At 41.0% G+C, this 19608-nt stretch overlaps 1 protein-coding gene across 3 annotated transcripts; it reads left to right on the top strand.

The window, feature by feature from the left end:
* The first annotated feature begins 145 nt into the window (after nt 1–145).
* On the top strand, nt 146–19514 carry st8sia5 (ST8 alpha-N-acetyl-neuraminide alpha-2,8-sialyltransferase 5). 3 transcript variants are annotated; one of them, XM_004549748.5, is made up of 9 exons: nt 146–910; nt 5487–5594; nt 5937–6032; nt 9414–9506; nt 13391–13477; nt 14789–14933; nt 15073–15185; nt 17298–17390; nt 17485–19514. In XM_004549748.5, exons 1-9 carry the CDS (start codon nt 765–767, stop codon nt 17945–17947), a joined length of 1344 nt encoding a protein of 447 aa, XP_004549805.1. In that variant the 5' UTR covers nt 146–764; the 3' UTR covers nt 17948–19514. The 3 variants fall into 3 exon arrangements, with proteins under 3 accessions (XP_004549805.1, XP_076742743.1, XP_004549806.1); XM_004549749.6 differs by lacking the exon at nt 5937–6032 and having other exon boundaries at nt 147–910; XM_076886628.1 differs by lacking the exons at nt 5487–5594; nt 5937–6032.
* Nucleotides 19515–19608: the final 94 nt, after the last annotated feature.

Genomic DNA, 19608 nt, shown 5'->3' with positions numbered 1-19608 from the left:
GTGGAATATGGTAAACTTGTTTTTGTTTTGTTTTGTTATCAGCTTTGCGAGGTCATGTGAAGTGGGCGGCTGTAGATGTCGTGTCTGCGCAGACGCATCCTTGAACGGCAGACCGTGACCTTGCGTTTTGGCTGAGTATGGAGCATCTAAATGAATTACGGCGCGCCCCCGTCCGCCTGGCTGGGAAAAGGCGCATCCTCCTTCCTTTTTAGATTTCAGTCACGCACCTTTGCTCAGATTTGACAAGACGCACGAGGGATGTGTTTCGCTGTTATTCTCTCAGCCCCCCCGATTTAAAGAAAAAGAGCGAGAATCGCGCTTATAAGAATCGATGCCTTTGCTTTGTCTGACTTGAGATCTCAGGATTTATTCTGCACCCAGCGCGCATTTTACACAAATCTGCACCGCTTGCACACGACGGAGAGACTGCGCCTCCTCGAAGCGGGTATAGGGCGATAACCGATAGGCACCGAGAATATCCTCCGGGGCCGTTCGTGCTTTTTTACTCAGACATTAAAAACAAAAACAAAACATAAGAATCGCGTATTTTAAAACAAGGTCACTAACGATTTGAGATCTCAAGCGCAGATCCCGGTGCACATCACCTTCCTCCGGTGATGCTGTGGTCAGAGAGCAGTAAAACAGACTAAAAGGGAAAACAATGTGATGGACAATGTCCACTCCAGCGGGTACGAGACACCTGCCATCCTGGTTCTGAATGCAGCGAAGAGAGACACCGAAGCGGGTGTCACCGTCAGCCCTGGATGCTGCGCCGAAAAATGGGATACTCCGACCCATCGTCGGGTAAAGACTTGCTCGGCAGCAGATCTCTTTGTTTCATATTTATTTGCGCGTTTGGGCTCGTCACACTTTTGCAGCAGATTCTCTACGGGAAAAACTACATCAAGAGGTAAGTGCTGATATTTTTTTACCCCACTCCTTTCTTCTCTTCAGCCACGATTAGAAAGAACATTAGAGCGCAGTCAGTTTCCAAGAGTGTAAGGATGACAGTGAGCGGTAAGAAGCATGCCTTTGTAGTCGTTGTTGATCATATCAGTGGCTTTTAATGGAAAAGGTAAAAATGTGAGTGATGAGGTAAGAACATGCTCAGTAGAAATGAGAGTAGTCTGGATGGTCTACATGTCGGGACAAGCTTTAGTGGCTGCAAAGAACAATAGCAATTAACCATCCATGTTTTTCTTTCTCCCCAGTGGCATAGAAACAATTTCCATTGGATTTCTTTTCCTTTTTGTTCCTTTTATTTTTGTTTTTTGATCTTTTCAGAAAACGAAGCATCACATTCATACCATACACAGTGCTTCAGCTGTGCATGGTAATGTTTTCCCCTTCTTTTTCGTTTTTTCTTCAAAGACCTTTCTTTGATTTCCGTTTCAGCCTTCTTGACTGGTCGTAGCCTACATCTGACAGAGGCATCAGATTTTCATAACACATATGAACGCTACTGGAGCTGATGATGGTGATGATGATGATGGTGATGATGATGACAGAAAGCAGCATGTTGAAGATGATGTGTATTTCTTTTTGGTCCCTGTTAAATAATTCATTTTACCAGGCTGCACCCTAGTGCACATGCTGCCACTGCAGAGCCACGTTTCATGCCTCTGCATCAGTATTTAACCCCTTGACAGAGGCGTTCTTTAGTTGGACCCTGGTTTGTAGTCCACTGTAAACCCACTGCAAGATTTATTTCCCAACTTTCAGGTCACTTTCTTTTATACTCTGTGCTTAAAATCCCCGTGAGACGAGCAGATGTTGAGAAGCTGGGATGTTTGAGCTTCAGGTGCTTCAAAAAGAAACATAAAACTTTACCCCCCCTCTCACCACCACCTCCAGATACTTTACCGACAGGACATATATGCTTACTAAAGCAAACATATATGTGCTGCAATCTGAAAGTCCCCCTCCCTCCCTCCCTCCCAAAAAACACACACACGCACACAACTAATCCCTCCCTTGCCACCCTGCCGGGCTGGTCTGATAATACTCGGCATGGATTCATGGCATCCTGACTTCTTCAGTGAGATGCATGAATTCAGACGCGAAGCACACACACTTTGTTTCGCCCCTGCGCCTTTTTTTGCTCTCCTCCTAGAGCTCGGCCTAGGAGAGAAGGGGAACAAGCCACACAACAGAAACCAGTTGGCTCAGCGGCAGCCATTTTGCTACAGTCTGTCTGCACACACCTCAGTGGGAGCGAGGGAAAGAGGAAGGGGACTGTGAGAGACCCAAGGAGTGTGATAAAAGGAATGTGTTTTCATGCATGCGTGTGTGTGTGTGTGTGAAACAGAGAGAGAGAGAAGCGTCATCTTATGATACCTACCCATGCATAAACAATCCAAAGTCATCCACATGGATTCGGCCACACCCAGCCTCTTCCCTCCTCCAAACCTTGGCCGGAGAACACATTGGCAGGATGCTTGCTGTGCACTTCTTTGCTTCAGTGCTTCACAGAAAAAAACAAAACATAAAAACAGATTGGTAATTACATGAGGCATGTAGGCTGGCTAGGATGGTTGCAGAGGAGACATTTGGGTGCTGGCAAACTGAATGATGGCTTATGGAGTAACAGTTTAGATGTATCATCACTCTTACATCAACTCACTCTGTGTATACGTCAGTGTTATGGCTGAAGGGGCTCTCGGTTCAATGCATGAGGATACCCATTAAAGTCAAACAGTACGACGTGCACATTGATGTACTTGATAAATCTGTCTGTGAATCTGACCGTTCAGTTTGAAAGGAGGCACCTTAGAGAGACACATAAATCCGCTCCCTGTCTGCCATCCTGGTGCCATCCAAAGGGGTGAAGTGGAGAGTGTAGGATTATAAAGTGGCAGCCCGAGATCGTTGAGGGACACCGCTGACACACTTCTGAGAACGAAGACATTAACTTTCAACTCCGCTTGACTTGAGGAGGGCGATCTAAAAATACTCTTGGATAGAGAGAATAGCACCCCGGGCTGCAGGGAGGAAGGGATTAAGAAAGGCACAGATGATGAGTGGCAGTGTAAATGCAACTAATTATGATAGTCATTATCAGTGAGTCTATTACTGCTTCAATTAATCATTTCACAAAATTACTGGCTGCCCTGTGGAGTCATGGATGTTTATTAAATCTTCTGGTTGCATTATGTAAGTGAGCTGTATCTCCCTGATTTTGAGCCTTTTCTCTTTGTGCGTGTGGTTTTTTTTGTTGGTTTTTGTGCTGTTGACACAGCTGTAACTGAGCATTGATGTTAGCACATGGTATCAAGTCACCGCACTTTGAACAATATGAAGGAATATGAAGAGAAAAAGTAAGAGCACAAGCAGAGGAGAGGCTCAGCTACAGCCCAGTTTTCAGTTTTGGTCTGAACAACAGACGAGGTCGTCTTAGAGAAACACACAGCAGTGAAAAAGCATCCAGATCGATGTGCTGATGGAGTCAGAGCACATTAGTGCTACAGGGCAACTTAGTGATTGTTGCTTGTCTACAAATGCTTGCATTAGCATCTCATGTGGACTTATAGATGGGCTCCTAAGGGCTGATCCTGATCCTAAGCTGATCTGTGAGTCAGAAGTAATCTAATGTAGCTACATTTGTATGGAGCTTTTCTAGTCTTACCAGCCTGTCAAAGCACTCAAGTAATCACTTTTGGAGTTTGAATTTTTGCTACAACACGGAAGTATGTCAGATTAAACTCAAGCCTGCAGTAGGCTTGTTGTTTTGGCTATGACTAATTCAATTCTATTTATATCACAACAGCAGTAGCCCCATGGTGCTTTATACTGTAAGACAGAGACCCTACAACAATACAGAGAAAACCTCAACAATCAAACAGACGACTTTGAGCGAGCCCTTGGTGACAGTGGGAAGAAAAAACTCCCTCTTAACAGGAAGAAACCTCAGGGAGAACCTGGTTTAGGGAGGACTGGTGGTGATGGGAGGAAGACAGGACAAAAAACACACTGTGGAAGAGAAGTTTATGGGTTTAAGGTGTAGGTTAGATAACCTAATGAACCAAACTGTGCCACTTTGAATAGCGTTGATTAGCTTTTGTCCTGTCTGAGGCACAAGAAGAGGGACAGAAGCCTCTCGAATTTTAGCGTTCGGTTCTGCAGCCGCTGCCATGGAGATGTTGAAGTGGCACTCAGAGCAGCTAAGCGCGCCTGCCGATTGGTATTGATGCGAGCCCCTGATGATAAATGCTCCATCACATAATGCATCCAGAAATGCTCTTTGGGTTCAATCTCCTCCTGCTGAAATTAGCACGACACCCACAAAGCACTCCTAGAAATGAGTCACGCATGAGTACTTGCATAATAGTCAGCATAACAGGAGAAGTTGTACTCCTCCGGATATTTAGATGTATGGAATGTGATGATGTTGAGAAAATCTCAAAGATCAAATTTTAAGTAAAAAAACAACACGTGAAAAGCACAAAAGTTTTCAAATGACTGGACATTTTTCCCCACAAAACTAAGGAATATACTTTAACGTGCTGACATTTCCCTTCATAAAGATCACATTTACCATTTAATCCTGGTGCCAGAAACCCTTCTAATGCACAAACACTGAGCTGAAAATAGCTTTCAACACATTTTCCTCCTGTCTAAGTAACATCTGCTGCATGTGCAGCAAAGGAGGAGGATGGATTTATTGAGAACAACAAAACAATACTGCCATTTTCAGATTTGATTGACAGCTAAAAATAGCTGCATTCCTCCATTTTCTCCCTCAAAGAAATCCCGGCTCTCGCTCCTGTAGAATGAGCTTTTTTTTATTCCGGGCACAGTTATAACATCCTATAAAACACATGCACCAAATGACCTCCTCTGATAAATGTACTGTGATGGCATCCAGCTGAAGTTAACATAGCGAGACCAAAGGTCAGGTTAAGCTTCTGCAAGCCATTGCATCTTTTTGTTAGGTACAGTATCGATGTATTAGTCTTTAGCTCTAAATTGAGATACCTCACCTGGGTTAGGTTCTTCTCACTCACTGAATACTATTAGATCTGGTGGCTTAAACCAATCTTCCCTTTGTTTCTCAGTAATATCTGGATGAAAAGATGGTCTAGATTGGCAGCTTAATACTATATTGGCAAATCTGCTGGCCGGTTGGCACTGATTATCGCTCATCTCTTAAATCACTCACTTCAATATATTGATTTACAAGTCTAACGCTCACACAAGCAAATATTGCACAGTGTGAATGTTTGAATCACACTCAGATTAGTGGCATTAGCCCAGCATAAATGTATCATTCAGATCACGGTGTCACTGTAACCCTGCTTGGTGTCATATACTGTCTTTCTTTAGCCAAAAAGCTGGTCCCCTCTTCCTCTGTATGTGCATGTGTGAGTGTGTAAAGGTACAACTTTTTCTGGGTTTTGTGACTGAACATATGCGATTGGGAGTATGTGTTTGACATTTGCACAATGGGGAAAATAAATCCCAAATAAACTGACTCATTTTCTTACTAGTGCGCAACAGTTTAGCCGACTCAAAGGGGACGAGACAGGAAATTGGACCGGTCCCGTTAATTTCTCCGATGACGGATCTCTGAAGCCTGCCAGAAATGGAAGGAAAAGGTACCTTTCCAGCGCCACTGACTGCACAACACCTCTGACAAAAGAGAGTGTGTGTGAGAGAGAGAGCGAGAGAGAGACTGAAAGGCAGAGTGAATGAGAGATCACAAGTTTCAAATCCACCATCTCTAGTGACGACCCAGCCCTGCATGCGTGGACTGGGCCGCTGATACCCCATGACTCCCCTCAGATGCTGTAGAAAGGGCTCAAGCCGAGGCACATTTGCACTTTTCTTCTCTACTTGTTATTGACATCTGCAGGTTTAGGAAGCTAGCAGGGGGTTGCTGATGTCACAGGGCTACATCACACGTTTAACTCTAACTTAACCTGTCTGCATGTTGACAGATGTTTCCGTCAGAATTTTCAGCCAGATTCACAGATCTCCGTAATAGTCACACCCTGCCTAGCTGATATTAAGAAGAAAAAAAAACGCCCTCAAAGGTAGGCCAGTTTGAAGGCATTTTTAGCATTTTCACAGAAACCCAAGAATATCTCTCTTTTTTTTTCATTAGTTTAAAAGGGATAAACTCTCATATTTTTTTCAGTGGTGGTTGCACTTCAGATTTGCTCTTGCATGTTGTCTGATCCCGTCCACCTCGACCCCTCCCAAATCCCTAAATCCCACCCCCTTTCAGAAGCTGGTTGAACCACGGTCTCCTGTTGATGTACTGGCTTCTCCTTGTATCTCTGTGTCGCATCCAGCACCCATTTCAAAATGCCTTGTCAACCTATGTCTCATACTGTTCTGCACAGCTCTGTGTGTATACCATATGCATAGTGTGGACACTTCTCCGCTCCTCCTATCTCCCCTTCTCACATCTGCATTGTCTCTCTCTGCGACCTGGATTTAACCCCTTTTCCCCACTGTACTCTCTTTGTTACAAGAAGACAGGAACGTGCCCGATTTTTTTCCCTCCCCGCCTCCCACACCCCACGAAATTGTGCTAAAATGCTCATCTTGGATTGGTTTTTTCAACCAGCAATTGCGCAGTCAATCTAAGAAGCCATAAGCGACGAAATTCACCTCATGGAGTAAATTGTTGTCTTGATTTCAGACCTGAACAGAGAACACTTGCAAAGGTTTTATCATCTTAGCTAAAACAAGAATGAACAGCCTCTATTCAGCGTGTCAAATATATTCTATGAGACCACCGCTCCTCTCTGTATAACCTCAGAAATACACTGCATCATCAGGTGGATGTAGACAACCAGTTTCATCGTTCCTTATTTGTACAATCTTATCCCAGCATCTTGTTCCTTTAATGCATCTCTCCATTGTATTGCTTGTTGCATCCTTTTATAATCTTTTTTTTCTTGCTTTGTTAACTCACCTCATTTACCTCACAGCCACAAGTAATATGCAGCAGTTTTATTCATCTTTCAAAACAGAATGCTCCATTTAATGTGCGACAGATACCAACATTCATTCTAACAAAGACACATTGCAGGTTCCCCCAATTCACATGTCATCATGTCCCTAACCAAGCATTATCAAAAACACTGTTAGCATTGCAAGAGCCCTCTAAAATTCTGATGTAGTTCTCCAGTATATGAATTCTTTCAGTTTAACAATAAGATGTAAAGAAAAGTAAAGTCTCTACCACAAGATATACAACAGATCAATATGTCCTTTGGGTTAAACAAGCCAACAAAAAACATTTAGGTGAATGAAGCCAGAAAGAGATGGATCAGTTCTGTGCCTCACTGATAAGATAAGATAAGATAAAAACTTTATTAATCCCTCGGGTGGGTTCCTCTGGGAAATTCGGTTTCCACACACACACACACACACACACACACACACACACACACACACACACACACACACACACACACACACACACACACACACACATATAAATACAGAGACATATATAAATAAAATATACGAAGGGGATAAATAGAATAAATAGGAATAAAAATAAAAATAAACTGCCGAACCTTAACAGGAAGATTTTGGATCAGGATAAAGATAGCAATCTCATGAGGGTAAGACAAATGCAAATGCATCATATTGATGGTGTAAGAACAAAAAAACCCCGCAAATGTGAAAAAAAAACCCATCTAAATAACCACTAAAGCAAGACTGTGGCCTACAGTGCTAATGTCAGAATAACTTTATATAATGCTGAATTTTTATTGAGTCCATGCATGTTACATGTAGTGTCAAAGAAGCGCACGTGGAAAACCCATGACAGATTTCAGTCGCACATGTATTTACAGTTAGCTAGGGTTAATGTTAGCAGGCATCGCAGCAGAAATATAGCAAATGGTGCTGTGGTAATAGGATAAGCATGAGGGAAAATACATGTGTTTCCTTATTTTTTTTCCCCTCAGAACCTAAATCATGTAACATGTTCAGTTCAATTTTCATCCCTGGCTTCTAAACATGTGCAGTGTGAAAGATGGATGTAGCTTCTGGGTCTGAAGGTGAAGCCACCATGGCTTGCATTCTTTTGAATGGTCAGCAGGGGGTGAAGTCCCTTACTCTTTGAACAGTCAGAGCCTGCTCACCACACCTGGTTTTTAAAGCACCAGGGTGACCACATGAAAACGTTCAACTTAATAACTTCTGTGATGGTGGCTACGTGCATCTTTGATACTGTCTGTGCTTCTAACCCTAGGATGAAACCAAACATCTCCATAACGGAGTCTCTTTGCTTCACAGATGTACATCCAAGCTATTTCAACAAAGCATTATAGTAATTAGTGATATTTAAAAATCGACTACCCAACAAAACATAATACTAGCAGGCTCCTATTCCTCCATACTAACCACGCCCCCCACCACACACACATTTTATCCTGACCGCTTTCTGATCACGTTTAAACAAAAGGCTGGAAGAAATGAGGCATCAGTACACAGAAATACAACAGCCGACTTTAAATTTCCCAGCCAGCATGGCTCTTTTTCCAGCGTTCTTCACACGACCATTTTGTGAAATCAACCAAAAGCACACCACACATTAAAGACATTATTTTTGTATACTTTTTGGTTAATGTTGCCATTCCAGTGTAACGATTGTTTCACATGTGTCTAAAAGAAGCTCTTCCAATTCTTTAGTCCTTATTAAAAAAGATAAAATTCCTCCCAAACTCTTTGTTTGTTATTACCTCTTTGTTATGGTTACTTGTTTGCATGACTACTGTTGTATGTGTTCATGTTTACAGTGTGACAAAATTGTAATAAATCAGTCAAACTGTCACACAGCTGATATACTTACTTACTCCTCACACAAAAGCACCGACCCGGCCACGCTCATAACCACCAGATGCTACACCGCTAAACCGTCTAATCCACCATTTTAGCAAGCCAAGCACTGGAATCAGCCCTATTTCCTTGTCTGTTTCTCTCCTAATTCAACATGTGAACATACAGTGTATGCACACATTTTAGCCCCAGAGTACCAATGTTACACCATGCAAGTTCTCATCATAGCCAGTGAACTATATAAAAATATGAGAGGTGCTACGTTTCTTCACTTAGTGTATGACATTGGTTTAGACTAAGATGTAACAGAATCTGGTGCAAGTGTCCAGTAGACATGTTACTATCTTGTTTGTGACGCCTAAAATCAGTGACATCATTTCTGTCATTTGTCATTCCACAATGCTCTACTGATATTCTAGTATTTCATAAAGTCAAACCATAGACATTTTATATTAAAAATGAAATATTTTTTCTTATTGTGACCTTTAAACACACTGTTTTACATATATATATATTATTTAAGCATAGTGTATTTTATCTCTTCTGTTTATTGTTAAATTCTTTTATGTTGAATAGATGTAAGCAGAGGATGACTCTTTTTATCCCTCCAGGTATCTGGAAAACTATGATGGCTCCTTTGATTACAACTCTACTGCATGCAGGGAGCTCAGACAGGAGATTATAGACGTCAAAGTGCTGACAATGTGAGTGTCCGATTATGTTTCATCTAACAAGGTAAAAAAATCTCCAAGGTAATCCTGCGTGTTTATCATGTATGAAAGTATTCATGTGTCAGGAGTAGGGTTCACTGGTACAGTGTCAGTGAAGATAAATTGAGTAGTAGAAGAAAAAAAAAAACGCATGAAGAAGTTAAAAATTAAGCATCACCACCAGCGTAAGAGTAACTAGCATTTTCAAAACAATGTCTGGTTCTGGATGACAACAATATGAATCCAAGTCAAAGCAGGAGTTCTAAACTCTTTTGTAGCTTAACTGAACTAAAAGAAGCAATAATTTTAACTAAATGCAACATAAATACACAAAATGAAAAGTTTATTTATTCAAGTAATTAATAATTAAATTACACTGTACCAGTTTAGCCAAATCACATGTAAAATTTACAGGTAATCAGATTACTTAAAGTCAGCATTTTAGGTGTAAATATTTTTCAAACTTGATGATGAGATGTCTATCATCCCTGACTGCTCCACTAAGAGTATTGGCAAGATATTGATGATATTTTAACAAAGGGCCAATCTTGTTAAAAAAAAAACAACAACTCTAAAATGACATCCTGTACTTGTGTACAACTTAGCTTAGAGAATAAGCTAAGTTGTGCTCATGGTGAAGGTAGTATTGGTAGTTTTACAGGCATTTTCAAGAATTGCTCGTCCTTCTAAAGTATTGGTCAGGTTTTAGTGAAGTTGTCCTCCTTGACAACCTTGACACATCTCAGCAGATTTTAATTCTCATTAGTTTACAGTCATTATAGCCAACTAATGACTGCAGAACTTTTCATCTGTATGTCACACATTACAATATCATGTGAAGTGTGATGAATGCAAGCCAAATGTGTCAACAACATTCTGATTATTTCTTTGTAAGCTGAGGCTTTGTTGGCAAAAATGGGCTAAATATATTTTAGCATGCTAACATTCTCAATGCTACAACTTAATACTGCACAAGGCACCACATAAATCTGAAAAGGATAGTATTTGAAGATACTTGAACATGATTCCATTAAAGATGGATGAGAGCTCTGTTACGTTAACTAGCTGTCTTTGAAGCTCTGTTTTGGAAGCCCCTGTGTTAGCATTTTGACTTCTGACATGTTGGTTTTTTAACGCTAGAAGTGGCTATTTTAAGATGAGAAGGTGGTGTGTTATCAGCTAACATTAGGAGGCTTAATTTGCAAAGTCTCCCTACATACAGGGTGTTTTAGTGCGTAGTGTAGAAAGCAATACTTGCTTATTTTGGCTAAACTAGCACTAGCACCGTGAAACATGGTGAAGAGGCCCACCAATAGAAGACCAATATTATTTGTTTTCTTGCTGTTGGGCAGCAGTTTTTGACACTGGCGTGATGAAAGATTTCAAGGCAACCCAATGAATTTTGTCAACCATCCAGTATCATAAAAGTTCACAGTAATAGTTATTGAGTTATTAAAGGTCAACCAGCTAAGTAAACAACACTTTCAGGTCTGGAGTCATGCCATAGTGTGACCAAAAAGACAAACAAAAATAAGTACATGTTTCAGTAAGTACACACAGTGTCAATACAGTTGACACATTTGCTAGCGCAGATTATTTTATGTTGTTACTTCAGGCAATTCTTGACCATTTGAGCAGTTTCATTACTCAATAACATCCATTTTGTTGCCAACACTATTGAGCCAAGTTGTTGCGCTTCTTATTTTCTTATCACTACAGGACACTATAAATACAGTGGGGCAAAAAAGTATTTAGTCAGCCACCGATTGTGCAAGTTCCCCCACCTAAAATGATGACAGAGGTCAGTAATTTGCACCAGAGGTACACTTCAACTGTGAGAGACAGAATGTGAAAAAAAAATCCATGAATCCACATGATAGGATTTGTAAAGAATTTATTCGTAAATCAGGGTGGAAAATAAGTATTTGGTCAATAACAAAAATACAACTCAATACTTTGTAACATAACCTTTGTTGGCAATAACAGAGGTCAAACGTTTACTATAGGTCTTTACCAGGTTTGCACACACAGTAGCTGGTATTTTGGCCCATTCCTCCATGCAGATCTTCTCGAGAGCAGTGATGTTTTGGGGCTGTCGCCGAGCAACACAGACTTTCAACTCCCGCCACAGATTTTCTATGGGGTTGAGGTCTGGAGACTGGCTAGGCCACTCCAGGACTTTCAAATCCTTCTTACGGAGCCACTCCTTTGTTGCCCGGGCGGTGTGTTTTGGATCATTGTCATGTTGGAAGACTCAGCCTCGTTTCATCTTCAAAGTTCTCACTGATGGAAGGAGGTTTTGGCTCAAAATCTCACGATACATGGCCCCATTCATTCTGTCCTTAACACGGATCAGTCGTCCTGTCCCCTTGGCAGAAAAACAGCCCCATAGCATGATGTTTCCACCCCCATGCTTCACAGTAGGTATGGTGTTCTTGGGATGCAACTCAGTATTCTTCTTCCTCCAAACACGACGAGTTGAGTTTATACCAAAAAGTTCTACTTTGGTGTCATCTGACCACATGACATTCTCCCAATCCTCTGCTGTATCATCCATGTGCTCTCTGGCAAACTTCAGACGGGCCTGGACATGCACTGGCTTCAGCAGCGGAACACGTCTGGCACTGCGGGATTTGATTCCCTGCCGTTGTAGTGTGTTACTGATGGTGACCTTTGTTACTTTGGTCCCAGCTCTCTGCAGGTCATTCACCAGGTCCCCCCGTGTGGTTCTGGGATCTTTGCTCACCGTTCTCATGATCATTTTGACCCCACGGGATGAGATCTTGCGTGGAGCCCCAGATCGAGGGAGATTATCAGTGGTCTTGTATGTCTTCCATTTTCTGATGATTGCTCCCACAGTTGATTTTTTCACACCAAGCTGCTTGCCTATTGTAGATTCACTCTTCCCAGTCTGGTGCAGGTCTACAATACTTTTCCTGGTGTCCTTCGAAAGCTCTTTGGTCTTGGCCGAGCGGAGTTTGGAGTCTGACTGTTTGAGGCTGTGGACAGGTGTCTTTTATACAGATGATGAGTTCAAACAGGTGCCATTCATACAGGTAACGAGTGGGGGACAGAAAAGCTTCTTACAGAAGACGTTACAGGTCTGTGGGAGCCAGAGATTTTCCTTGTTTGAGGTGACCAAATACTTATTTTCCACCCTGATTTACAAATAAATTCTTTACAAATCCTACCATGTGGATTCATGGATTTTTTTTTCACATTCTGTCTCTCACAGTTGAAGTGTACCTCTGGTGCAAATTACTGACCTCTGTCATCATTTTAAGTGGGGGAACTTGCACAATCGGTGGCTGACTAAATACTTTTTTGCCCCACTGTAACATGCTTACAACATACAGTAGATCACTGGCCAGATTCATTCAATGAGCCACTTGCTCCAAAGGCAATCTGAGCAGCATCTTTCCTCTTGTGTGAATATGAACAATGTCCAGTGACCTTTTGCATGTGGCCCTCAGGCTGGCAGCTTAATTATCAAAATCATACTGAGTGCTCAATGAAAGCCCTAGAACGACTCTGGCTGCGGCAGGGAACAGCTGTTGTCACTCTGGCAGGCAGCAAAATGAACGCACAAGCCTGACTCCCAGAGCAAATCACGCCGCCCCAATCATCTCCAAGGGCATGTCAGTTCAAGGACATCTATTTACAGATGTGCTTTCTGTTAATGAGTCGAGATCCAGGGTGATCAGTAAAGTTGCAGTAAATTTTTTGGCCTCTGGTTTATCTTTTTGAAACGTTTAAGGTGTTTCTTCAATTTGTTGCCTCTTCAGAAATAATGGTTAATTGGAAAAACCATGTCAGTCGGAATAAAGTCGTCTTTCCTCATCCCACAAGTCTCTCAATCCTGTCCGTCTCTCTACCAGGGTGAAAACGTCAGATCTCTTTGAAAGATGGCGAAACCTGCAGGTGTGTAGGTGGGAGCAGAACAAGGAGGAGGCCAGCAACTTTAAGTAAGTGTTACTCATTCTGAGCAGAGGAATTATGTATGTAAATGTCTGCATTTATCGAAAAGGTCTTTTTTCTAAAGACTGTGTTTTTTGTGAAGTGCACTGGTTACCTTTTGAATAGTTTAAAAGAAACATTATTATCTATTATCACCTTGACATTTATTGGTTTGGAAGTCCTCTACAGAAAATTAATGATTACTTCTGCTGATAAAATGTAGTTAAAATACAGTAAACTTTACAAGCCAAATATGTACAAATAGTACAGAATATGGAGAATACCAACCCCAAATTTTATAGAACAATATTTCGATGAACTGACTGTTGGGGAATCATAAATAACCAAGTAGAATAAGATGAAGGATTAGTATCCTGGATAAAATACTATATATTCTTACATAGAAAAGAAAAAAGCAAACATGTTCAGGATCTTACTATATACACTCAATGGGAGCGTTTTTGGTTACACCCTGCTAATACTGGGCTGGACTCCTTTTTGTCTACAGAATTTAACTCTTGGTGTCACAGCTTCAACAAGGTGCTGGAAACATTCAGAAATGTTGGTCTCAATTGACATGATAGCATCACACAGTTGCTAGAGATTTTTTAGCTGCACATCCATGATCTCAATCTCCATCACGTCCTTGGAGAGCCCATGTGAACTTTAGCATCAGTTTCTGTAGCCCATCTGCTTCAAGCTTTGATATGTTGTGTATTCAGAGATGCTTTTCTGTATACTTTGTATATAATCAATGGTTATTTGGGTTTCTGATGTCTTCCTGTCACCTCAAAACAGCTTGGTCATTTTTCTTTGACCTCTGGCAACACCAAGACATTTTTGCCCAGAGAACTGCCACTCACTAGGTATTTTATCCTTGAGATAGTTGTGTGGGAAATCCTTAGCTCCTGAAATACTCAAAAATACCAGCCTGTATGGCAACAACCATTCAAAGTAATTCACCATCTATTAGGTTGTCTTGACCAGCTCTACATGCCAAAAGGCATTGAATTGCTGGATGACATTTGCATTAACAAGCAAGTGTATCTAACAATGTGACCAGTGATCTATAAAACTATCATCTTTGGGTTCTGGGCTCTTTAAAAAATGTGCAAACTCATTAATCAAAGGTATGTTTTAAGACGATATCAAGAGCTGAAATAACATTTTATTTAAAAAGACATTGTTAATTTGTAATGACCATCTTTTGATAAACAACCCAAAACAATTAGGATGTAAAGGTTGAAATAATTTTGGTTTTGATCTTACCGTGCATCTTCTAAAGCTAAGTTTTACTTTTCTTTGGTGTCGTCCTGAAGGATGTCTCTGTCGCGCTGCTGTAATGCTCCTAACTTTCTGTTCACAACCAAGAGGAACACTCCTGCAGGGACCAAGCTGAGGTACGAGGTGGACACCAGTGGGATCCTTCCCATTACTACTGAGATCTTCAAGATGTTACCAGATGTGAGTTCACCACCTCTTTATGAGTGTTTGCTATTTTCTACTGTATCTGTGGGCATTTCCAAACCTGCTGATCTGATGTGTTTTATTTCAAAAGTTCTTGTGTTGTGTTCATTTGACATTACCACCTCATGTCTTTCAGGATATGCCGTATTCCAAGTCGCAGTTCAAGAAATGTGCTGTCATTGGAAATGGTGGTATCATCAAGAACAGCAAATGTGGAAAGGAAATTGACTCAGCAGATTTTGTTTTTAGGTATTCACGATGCAGTCTTTTAGTATTTGATATGTGAGAGTTGTACAGTGTTACCTGGAATTCTGTTCTGATTTAATATTCTTGATCTTTATATTAATTTCGAGGAATACATACAAATTGTCATTGAACAATTGGTGGTTAATTGAGAATGAATAATAAAAAATAATAATGAACGAATATTAAAACTTTAACTTGGGAAAAATTACATGACAAGAAGTCATAAAAGTACTTCCTCTTTCATGCAAAATTCTTTGAAATTTTACCCCAACCTTTAAACTCAAAGCATCAAATAATAAACTAGCACTAAATTCTGAAATCTACACACTGAACAGCCACAACATCAAAACCACTGAAGCGTATTACTTGGATCGTTGTAGAATCCAAGTTTCTGCTAGTAAATCCTTGGTTCTACCATTCACAAAAATGGAACTTTGTAACTTTGACATTTAACTTCCAACCAAGTATTGTTGAAGAGTGGCTTCCCAAAAGCCCAAGGTATTGAGCCTTCAAACACCTTAAATCCCAATTTGATTGAGTGTCTGGGGATTCAGCATGACAAGCTGCCAATGTTGCAGATCCAGATACCAAAGGACATCCCTGGAGGTACTGTTAATGTCCTGAAGGATCAGAGTTGTTTTAGCAAAATGAATATGAAGTGGTTTAATGTTGCTGCTGATCAGTGTAGTCCCATAGACCTCGCTTCACCAAGAGAAATTCAAATGTTAAAATTCCTGTTTATTCCAGTTACAGTGGTGGAAATAATTATTGATCCCCTGCTGAATATATGAGTTTGCTCACTTACAAACGAATGAACACTTTCTAATTTTTATGGTCGTTTCATTTTGATACAGATAAAGAAAAAAAACATTACATAAAAGTTATAAGTTGAGCTTCATGTCATTGAGTGAGATAAGTATCTCGATACGTTTCTTGTAGCTGGTCAGTTTTCACACATCTCAGGAGGGATTTTAGTCCACTCGTCTTTATAGAAACTCTCTAAATCATTTAGATTTCTTGACTGCTGTTTGGCAACTCGCAGCTTCAGCTCCCTCCATATATTTTCTAGGACTGAGTTCTGGAGACTGGCTGGGCCACTCCATGGCCTTAATGTGCTTCTTCTTTCCCCACTCCTTTTCCCTAGTGGTTTGTTTTGGGTCATTGTCACGCGGAAAGACCCATGACCCATTTTCAGTCTTCTGACTGAGGGAAGTAGGTTCTCATCACTTTATGATTTTATATTTTTTTCTTTTCTTAATAATTGCACCAGCAGTTGTCACCTTCTCACTAAGCTTCTTGCTGATGGTCTCGTAGCCCATTCCTGACTTGTACATGGTGCGATCTTGTCTCTGACGTCCTCTGGCGAGTCGTTGTTCTTGCCCATGGTGGCAGACAGGTTTGAATAATAGAAACTGATTGTGTGTACAGGTGTGCTTTATGCACATAACAAACTGAGATCAGGATAGTACGAATAGTGGGAGTCACAATTCTGGCTGGTAGGAGATCAATACCGATTTCACTTAATAATGGATTGGATTTATATAGCGCTTTTCAAGGCACCCAAAGCGCTTTACAATGCCACTATTCATTCACTCTCGCATTCATACACTGGTGGAGGCAAGCTACGGTTGTAGCCACAGCTGCCCTGGGGCAGACTGACAGAAGCGAGGCTGCCATTTCGCGCCATCGGCCCCTCTGGCCAACACCAGTAGGCAAGTAGGGTAAAGTGTCTTGCCCAAGGACACAACGACCAGGACAGAGAGCCAGGGGATCGAACCGGCGACCTTCCGGTTACAGATACGGTTCCCAACCCCCCTGAGCCACGGTCGCCCCAAATGACCTGCAAATCAGTTTATGCCTTTTGTGTAATGTGACCTGCAAATCAGTTTATGCCTTTTGTGTAATGTGTTTTCTTCTGGATTTTTGGTTGGTTAACCAATTTATGTAATTTATTGTAAAAAGAAAAATACCCCAACAACTTCTTATTAAAACTATTATATGATTACTTGTGCAGCTCTTCAGGTTGTCTCCTCAGCATGCCTCTTTTTAAACATATCAAGTCAAATCTAAATGATTATTAAACTCTAGTGAAACGTTATTTTCCTTTTTTTGCAGATGCAACATACCGCCCATTAATGACAAATATTCAGCAGATGTTGGGACTAAAACAGATCTGGTGACAATAAACCCGAGCATTATAACTGAGAGGTACTGTAAATATGGGTCTGAGAAAGAACACCTCTTTAGCTCAGCTTCTGCCAATGATCTTTTCCTTTTATCACATGAATCACTTTCTCTGCAGATTTCAGAAGCTGGAGAAATGGCGGAGGCCGTTTTATGACGTCCTTCAGAATTACGAAAACTCCTCAGTGGTGCTACCCGCGTTCTACAACACCCGCAACACCGACGTGTCATTCAGAGTTAAGTATATGCTGGATGATTTTGACTCCCAGAGAGGTGTGTTCTTCTTCCACCCGCAGTATCTGCTTAACGTGCAGCGCTTCTGGGCGGTGCAGGGCGTCCGCGCCAAACGGCTCAGCAGCGGCCTGATGCTAGTCACCGCCGCATTAGAGATGTGCGAGGAGGTCCACCTCTACGGTTTCTGGGCGTTTCCTATGAACCCCTCTGGCATCTTCATCACACACCACTACTATGACAACGTCAAACCACGGCCGGGCTTTCACGCAATGCCTCATGAAATTTTCAACTTCATTCACATGCATACACGTGGGATCATCAACGTACACACAGGGCCATGCGCATGATCCCTCACTCTAATTAGTAATTTGCTTTAATGCAACTGCTCAAGATTTGACCTTTTAATTTGTCTTTAGGCCAGTTTTCATCACGGCAATCTCAGTTCAGGCAACTATTTTGACCCCAGTTCAAACAGAGTTGGCCTTGGGACACTCTCATCTACATGTTGAAGATTTCTCTTCTGCCAGCATCTTATCTCCGACTGTCAGACCATTGGATGCTTGTTTTTAATGTGAACAAAGTGGTCTTCATAGTGATGTTGTTTCTGTGGAGTTTTCTAGTGGCTCGGCTGTACAGAGGTGTTGTTTTTCTACTTGGTCACACAGATATTTAAGCCCGTCTTCTTCTCTCTTTTTCTCAGACACTCTGTGGGTGTGGCAGCTTTTAATGTTTGTGTAAAAAAACAACAAAAAAAACAAAGTCTGAATCTTAATATTCAGCTAATATTTTAAAAAATATGAAAAGAAAATCAAACTGTAAAATTCAGTTGTCTACTTTTGTAATCTATTTCCTATTCACCATATTCCCTCGGTGAATATTTTAAAAACACTCTTGAAACGGCCTGTTTTCCGCGGCCTTCTTTCTCCCATTTCCAAATATTTCTCATCATTTCTGGTGGAAAAGAGGCAAGATTTTCTTTTCGTTTTTTGGGGGAGGAGTGGGGTGTCATAGATTAGGGTGAAAGCTAGAAAAATATTTTGCAATACACCAACTCCACAGAACTTTTGGCTTTCCAGTTTTTAAAGCAACCCAGCCTATCGCTGTCTTTCATGTCTTAAGCCTTATTGCCTTATGAGGTATGGAATCCCTCTGTATGATGTGCAGACAACGTTTTTAGTTTGCCTCTTTTCATCCAAGCACAACCCTAGCACACTAAGGTAAAGCAATTCATGTGCAGTTCATGGCTTGTATTCTACTGGAGTCCCTCCCTGTAAACTCCACTCATAACCACGTAGTGCTCTGCATGACTTTACTCTATACTTGGCTTTGTGTGTGCCTGCTTCAGCGATCACTGATATAGCCTATGTTTACACTTAAGCCTCAACTGAAGCTCACAGTGCTTTTGGAGATGTACACAAGACTCTTGCTTGGAGAAAGATTGATGGATATGTTAAAGTGGCTGAGATGATGTGGTATCATTTTCACTTATGACCCCCAAAAATGTATTATGCTACTGTGGTACACTGGAAAGTCATAAAAGGTTTTTCTATTTGTTTTGTTGTATGCAACAAATTATTTCACTTGTGAGACTGTAACTTTACTTTTCAGTCACTCCTCTGTTCATGCTCAGCTGTGCACTTGTCCATTATTTCTTTAAATGCATTACAAATAAGATTAAAAAAAAAAATGCTGTTTCCTTCATGTCTTTATACAGACTCTTTGTGTGTTTATGGAGCACCAAAAAGTTTCGAGCTAAATTGCTCTACAGTCACAGTTAATGAGCAAGAGTGGAAATAGAGGGGATCTGGTCTGTGTAAAGAATGGAGGTAATATATAACACAGTGCTTCTTAAATGACTCTGGATCATTCTTTATACTGCTACTGTGCTTGTAAATAAACTTGTCTGAATTTTCACTTGTATGTTCATTATTTTGTGTTGGGATGAGAGTGTGAATGAATGCACTGCTGTGTGAAGTGAAAATGTGACCACACATGAATAAAAACATGC

Source organism: Maylandia zebra, linkage group LG7 (genome assembly GCF_041146795.1).
Source record: "Maylandia zebra isolate NMK-2024a linkage group LG7, Mzebra_GT3a, whole genome shotgun sequence".
Taxonomy (NCBI): Eukaryota; Metazoa; Chordata; class Actinopteri; order Cichliformes; family Cichlidae; genus Maylandia; species Maylandia zebra.
This window is presented reverse-complemented; position numbering and strand designations above follow the sequence as displayed.

Bases quoted from the DNA above. Each gene is read 5' to 3' on its own strand.
- st8sia5 (XM_004549748.5), top strand. From the start codon at position 765: ATGCTGCGCCGAAAAATGGGATACTCCGACCCATCGTCGGGTAAAGAC. The intron at 9,507-13,390 runs GTGAGTGTCCGA...TCTCTCTACCAG, and splicing joins GACGTCAAAGTGCTGACAAT to GGTGAAAACGTCAGATCTCT. The intron at 17,391-17,484 runs GTACTGTAAATA...CTTTCTCTGCAG, and splicing joins CCGAGCATTATAACTGAGAG to ATTTCAGAAGCTGGAGAAAT.